This window comes from Xiphophorus hellerii, chromosome 24 (assembly GCF_003331165.1).
Source record: "Xiphophorus hellerii strain 12219 chromosome 24, Xiphophorus_hellerii-4.1, whole genome shotgun sequence".
NCBI classification, from domain to species: domain Eukaryota; kingdom Metazoa; phylum Chordata; class Actinopteri; order Cyprinodontiformes; family Poeciliidae; genus Xiphophorus; species Xiphophorus hellerii.
The window spans coordinates 11,886,258-11,892,618 of NC_045695.1; the positions used below are offsets into that span (position 1 = coordinate 11,886,258).

General features: G+C 39.8%; 1 protein-coding gene and 1 long non-coding RNA gene across 2 annotated transcripts; one reads left to right on the forward strand and one right to left on the reverse strand.

Annotated features, from left to right (window-relative positions):
• Nucleotides 1-1,294: 1,294 nt before the first annotated feature.
• LOC116715944 (NACHT, LRR and PYD domains-containing protein 12-like) lies at nt 1,295-3,786 on the forward strand. Its single transcript, XM_032556720.1, has 4 exons — nt 1,295-1,400; nt 1,961-2,134; nt 3,072-3,224; nt 3,744-3,786. The coding sequence occupies exons 1-4, from the start codon at nt 1,345-1,347 to the stop codon at nt 3,748-3,750; spliced, it is 390 nt and encodes a 129-aa protein (XP_032412611.1). The 5' UTR covers nt 1,295-1,344; the 3' UTR covers nt 3,751-3,786.
• Nucleotides 2,438-2,864, reverse strand: LOC116716004 (uncharacterized). The gene is made up of 2 exons (XR_004338340.1): nt 2,671-2,864; nt 2,438-2,565 (listed from the first exon to the last, which is right to left on the reverse strand). It is a non-coding gene; the product is annotated as an uncharacterized LOC116716004 (long non-coding RNA).
• Nucleotides 3,787-6,361: the final 2,575 nt, after the last annotated feature.

A 6,361-nucleotide genomic window follows, 5' to 3' on the forward strand; every position in this document is an offset into this window, starting at 1 on the left:
CTATTGTCCTCCTGTTTCTTCTTCTTCTTCAAGTTGCTTCTGGATGTTTTTGGTCTTTAACTTCTTCCTTCATCCTCTGGACTATTTCAGCCATTCAACCATCTAAACATTCAGCTCATCCAGGACAGCTGCAGCTTCTGGTTTTAGACATTTTGATCATTTTAAAAATATTTATCTTTTTATCAGTTTTCATGTTTAAATGAATAGAAAACCCTGAACTCTAGAAAAAAATCTATTTTGTCTGAAAGATCCAATCAGCCAGAGAGACTTTTACACTTTAAACTCCTCTTCACTCATTGAGCCGCTACTCCTTTTAGGATCTTTGTCTTTTTTTTAAATTATAAAATCACATCTTAGGTTTGATGGACACTTTAAAATAACCCCAATAATTGCTGCTGTTGCCATGGAAACCAGTTGGAAACTTAGTGAACCAACTTTTCCTCCTCCCACTAGTTTCCTCTGAGTTTGTAAATGAGAGCAAAATGTGGTGATTGTTGTCTGGCTCCAGAAAAAGTCCTAGTTTCTGTCAGATCCTCCCAAAGCTCTGAGAACTCTGCTTCCAGATCTGGAACCATTTTCCTCATCAACTCTTCATCTGCAGCTTTTGTTGAAGCTGTTAGCCATGAAGACCTGGAGAGACATGAGCTTCAACTCTTTAGACATCCCAGCCTCTTCTAGTTACTGGAGAACTTTCACTGCTTCACCATGAAAAATGCTGCTGGACCCAAACGCTCTGTTTTGGTCTTCAGCTCTTTAAGAGTTTAGCAACAATTTCTTCTGACATCCAAACCTTTGTTCCTCTGAGCCAAACGGTCTAGTCCAAGTCCAAGCTGTGAGCAGTTCCTCCTCCTCTCCATCATCTCCAGTAGTTTCCTTCATCAGCTCAGTCAGCCTCTTCATCAGCTGCTTCAGCTCCTTTGAGGCTCTGATGCTGCAGCTCCATCAGATGCTGCAGAGAAAACTGAACTTTCCTTCACAGATGATAGAAGATCTTCAACATCTGACTGCAGCTGAAGGTCTGAGGACATGAAGCCTGGACCAGAACCAGAACCAGAACCTGGACTTTAACCAGGAACTGCACAGATTCTCTGTGGGGTCAAACTCAGTAAATTGAAGATCAGATGTTGATCAGATGATGACATCACTGTTATCATATTTTAGTCTGTTTATGATCCAGATTGATTTCATTAGAACTGAATTTATTTCTTCTTTAATCACAGACTTGGTGGCTGTTTGATCCAAAATGCTGAATGTGAAGTTTTGGCCTCGGCTCTGAAGTCCAACCCAGATCTGACTGAACTGGAAATAAATCAGATCGACATACATGAAGGTAGAGACTCTGATATGAAGCGTCTGGTTGAGATCCTGGAGAGTTCAGTCAGTAAAGTGAAGAATCTGAGGTTTGTTTTCTTAATTTATACAATAAAATCATTCATTTATACTTTAAACATTAGTTTAATTAATGCTTTTATTCTAATATATTTTATTTCATAACCTGTTTAAATGTCAGAATAAAATCTCTTCAGTCTGACAGCTGTCAGTCGGTTGGAGCCTCGTCTCTGTGATGATGCTTCATCAGGTCACGTCTCCTTAGGAAATAATGGCCTCCATTGGCTTTCAGCAGCTTTAATAAGAACCCAAGGCCATTAATGAACAAACTGAGTGGTTCTGATCCAGTTACCAAGTCGGGTCTCCAGCTGATGATCAGGAACCAGCAGAAATAGCTCAACTCATCCAGGCTGATAGAAAACTTTGAGTTTATTTTGGATCAAATGTTCTGGTTCTGCTGGTTTGGACTCTTTAAACCAGTTTGACTGGATCAGATGTTAGAATCAGTTCATCATGTTTCTTTTACATTCAGGGAAATTAATTTTCTACATTTTTAATATTTGTTTGTTTATGTTTCAGTTTTAACCTGCATCCTGTTGGCTTCAGCTCACATCTTTTATTTTTTATTCAGCTTGACGAACTGCAGTTTGTCAGAGACCAGCTGGACTTCTCTGTTCTCAGCTCTGAAGTCCAAACCGACCCATCTGACAGAACTGAACCTGAGCAGCTCCAACCTGGAAGGTTCTGGACTGAAGGAGCTCTGTGGTTTTCTACAGACTGAAGGCTGCAGACTGAAGATATTGAGGTATTTTAATTCTATAATTATTGATATTTCTGTGAATAATTAATTGATCATAAATCAAATTAATTTCTTCTGTTCTAATAAATATTTTCTGAGTTTGTTCCTGGACTTGGATCCAGAGTTTAATTTAGTCCCTCTGTGTAACTGAGTTGGACCTGCTGATCTGAGGTCAGAACAGGACAGCATTCGGACCCCCAGTGTGTAGAAATCCCCCTCATGTGAAGCAGGTCAAAGGTCATTCAACCCAGTCTAGAAAAGTGAATTCCTGGAATCCGATAGGAACTAATCTATAATCAATGACTTCAACACTGTACTGTCTTTCCCACTTCACCACGAAGTAGAGGACCGGCAGCAAGGTTCAACACCTTTCTTCCATTAACACACTGAAGACAATTCTCTTTGTCCACAGGTTTACTAATGCAGAAAGTGTGAAACTGAAATAAATACAACAAAAAATACGATTACAACATGCACCATTTTGTTACAGTAAAATATAGTGAATAAGCTAAACATAAGTAGATAACAAACAGTATACATACAGACGATAACACGAAAGACGAAGGATGGAGGCAGATGGACGTGGATAATGATCAGACGTCAAGCACCATGTAAACATCCACCGATTTTTTACTTCCTGTGACGTCACTTGCTATTTACAAAATCTCCTGTTGGGGGTGCTAAAACTACACTTACAACAACACTAATACCACTCTAACAGCACAAACACTTTGATCAGAACCTGGAATGATTTTACTGACTAAAATCCGCCAACACAACATGACCCAGTACCAGGTTCTGGTTCTGGTTCTGAAGTCAGCAGGTCTTTATTGAAGCAGCAGCTTGTTGGCATTAATATTGATGAGAATCTTTAACTGGTTCTGTTGGACTGGTTAACCTGCATCCTGTTGGCTTCAGCTCACATCTTTTATTCTTTATTCAGATTGTTGGGCTGCAGTTTTTCAAAGATCAGCTGTGATTATTTGGCCTCAACTCTGAAGTCCAACCCGACCCGTCTGACAAGACTGAACCTGGAAGGAAACAACCTGGAGGATTCAGATGTTCAGCAGCTGAAGAATCTTGTAAAGACTGTTTGGTAAGTAAATGTTTGTAGTGAGTCCATCTCCTCTCAGCATATTGAACTAAACCCAGTTAGCATCAAAGCAAAGATCCAGAGTTCCCAGTAAAGCTGCAGCTTCTCAGTGGGAGGAGAATGGTTCAGGCTTCCTGATTGGACACAGAGACAGCAATCAGCCAATCAGAGGAGCAGCAGCTTGCTGTGTTCCTGTGTTTGTGTTGGTGTGAAGATGAGTGTTGTTGCTGTGTCCATGTCTCCAGGAAGTCCAGCTGGACTCCAGCGTCCAGCCGTCCAACATGTCTAGAGACAGTGGTCCTCATCCATCAAACTGTGGCAGCAGCAGATCTGATCTCAGATCTGTTTGTTCTCTCAGTTCAACAGGAAACAACTGATCAGGTTCATCTTGGTCACAGCTCTGAGATCAGTCTGACTGCAGCCTGGAAACCATCTAGTGGATGTGCTGCGTCACTGACTGCTGCTGGAGAGAGGCTGGAAACACTCACTGATCTGCTCTCTCCTTCCTTCTTCTCTCTGCAGGTTCTGATCTCTGTGAAGTAGAAAATGGTCTCAGTGTCCTGCTGATCCTCAGAGGTTGAAGCTGCAGCAGTTTGAGTCTAAAGAGACTCTGACTGGATCATGATGATGACCTCTGACCTCCAAGGTTTTCCTCCTGTTTATTTTCTCGTGTCTGTCATTTAGTGTCTGATATTGTTTGTCTCTTTGGATCAATAAAGATCCAATTCAAACTGGGCTCCATTTAGAGGCTTCATGGAGTTTTGATCTGAACTGGATTCAACTGGAAAGTTGATCTTTTTTCTCTCTGATTCATTTTCATCCTGGAACCAGAAATGGTCTGAGAATGGAAACATGGGAATCATTTTCAGTTCAGCTTTGAAGCCATGAAAGACACTTCAAACCTCTTTTCTCTGCTGCTTCTTCCTTCTGCTGACATGAAAATGTTCCTCAAAGCTCCACAGATAAAAAGATGCTTTACTGGAAACTGCAGAGAAACTTCAGCTTCCATCAGAGAAACCAGTTTAACCAGTTTAGAACTGGATGTCCTACAGAAACTCTGATCTTAGAGCAGTTTTCAGGAACATGTGGAACCTGGAAAAAAAAGATTTTATATATTTTATGTTCACTGTAAAAACTAAATCTTGAAGTTTTACGTCATCATTGATTCTCAGCTTTAATTTCTCTCAGTTTGTTTTTGTTTTTACTTTTTTAACTCCATATTTCATGTTTTGAGTTTTCTAGAGAACTTCAGGCTCTTTACTGTGATTTTACTGATTTATTCAAACCTCAGAGAATCACTGGGATAATGTGCTGATTGGTTCATGTTTGATTTTCATAATTCTTCTAATGCAATGTGGGTTGCTGGATGTTTAACGACCAAATAAAGTTTTTAAAAAATCTTTGTGTATTTTTATGCAGCTGACTGTGTACACATATAATAACTAAACCTTCATTTTAATCCTCCAGGCCATTTTTGCTGTATTATAAGTTTTCACATTTAGTTTCACAGCTTAAATTAGTAAAAGCAGAAACATCTCAAGTTGATTTCAGCTTTAAGCTACTAATTTAGCCAGCAGTTTATTTTTGCAATATTCAGACTGAAGATGTTTTTTAATAGAACAGATGAGAATCAATCTTTTCAATCAAAACTCGATTAATTAAATCAGCTATTGAATTAGAATAATAACTTGTATAAAACTGCCATTTCTGTCTGGTTAATGGTGCAGCAGATCCTGCAGGGGGCGCTCTGGGGCCTCAGTGTTCAGGTCGGTTACAGTCACATCTCCCAGACTCCTGAATCTTCTGGTTCCTTCCTGAAATGATTTCCTGCAATAAAATGTTGGTTGGAAATGAGCAGAAAACTGAGAAAAACCTGAAAAAGTTCAAATCTGACCTAAAGTTTAACAGCTCAACTCTTACAAAGGAAAACATGAAAATAAAGGTGTTTATTGTCACCTGGAAGGAGGCGGAGCCTCAGCTGGGTCAGGGGGCGGAGCCTCAGGTGTGTCAGCTCTAGTCAGGTTTGGATCAGAACCGGTTCAGACTCCATGCAGCAGCAGAGCAGAGTCTGTATATTTTTGTTATTTAATAAATTATCTTAAGAAAACGAAATTGATAGAAAGGATATAAGGTTTCTTTTATTTTTCTTTTTTTGGGGGTTTGGGGGAAAATATATGTAGCATCCCGATCCACACTCCATTCCAGTTCATGGCGGTAATGCACATCAATAAGTTGCTTGCCAACCGCCTAAAAAGAAGAAGAAGAAGAAGAGCAGCGTCTGGATCAGGTGAGTGTTCACTTCTTCTTTTGCTGATGTTTTATTTACAATGTTTCAATGTGAAATTAATCCACAGCATAAACAACTAAGCAGGTGTAAGTGAACCAGGGTGTGATATTATTTAAAACAATGTGGTTGCAAGGAAGTAAATTTGGTAAGACTTTATTTGAAGGGGTGCACGTAAAAAGAACATAGGATTCTTTATAAATGTTGAATTAGGTTTGAATTAGGCCCGCTGTATTTTATATTTCTGTTTTTTTGTCAATGTTTTTGTAGCGATCTGGACAGGTAATGTCCTGTTCTGCAGTGCCGGGGGGCCAGACGGGTGTAAAGATAATTTTCTGGACCCGGACTCAGACCTCAGAGACGCAGAGTGATGGATCCTCTGGGGAGTCAGAGGCAGGAGGCTTAAATGAAGTGAGCTCTGCTACGTGAGCGCTGAGGATTAGAACAAGCAGAAACTATTATTAGTGGTTTATTGTGTTGCTGAGCAGAAACTTGGTGCAGCTTTGGCTATTTTATAAAAGTCTTTATAGATAAAACTGAATCTGATCAACTTGAAAATCTTTATTAATTTAATGAAATAGTAATGGGAAAAAAATCTTGAAATGTTTAAACATAAATAATCTTTAAACTGAAATGTGAACTGGTTGTTATTTTCCATTTATTTCCTGGTAGTGATGATCAGACAGGATTCTTCTCATTAGCAACACACCTCTGCTGTGAGAGGGGGCGGAGCCTCAGCTGGGTCCGGTTCAAGTTCTGGAGAATCGGGTCCAGTTCGTTCCGACTCGGTTTGTGTGAACAGAAGGAGAAGCAAAGATCTGATCAGGTGAGTTTTAACTCCACATTCTTCTGGTTT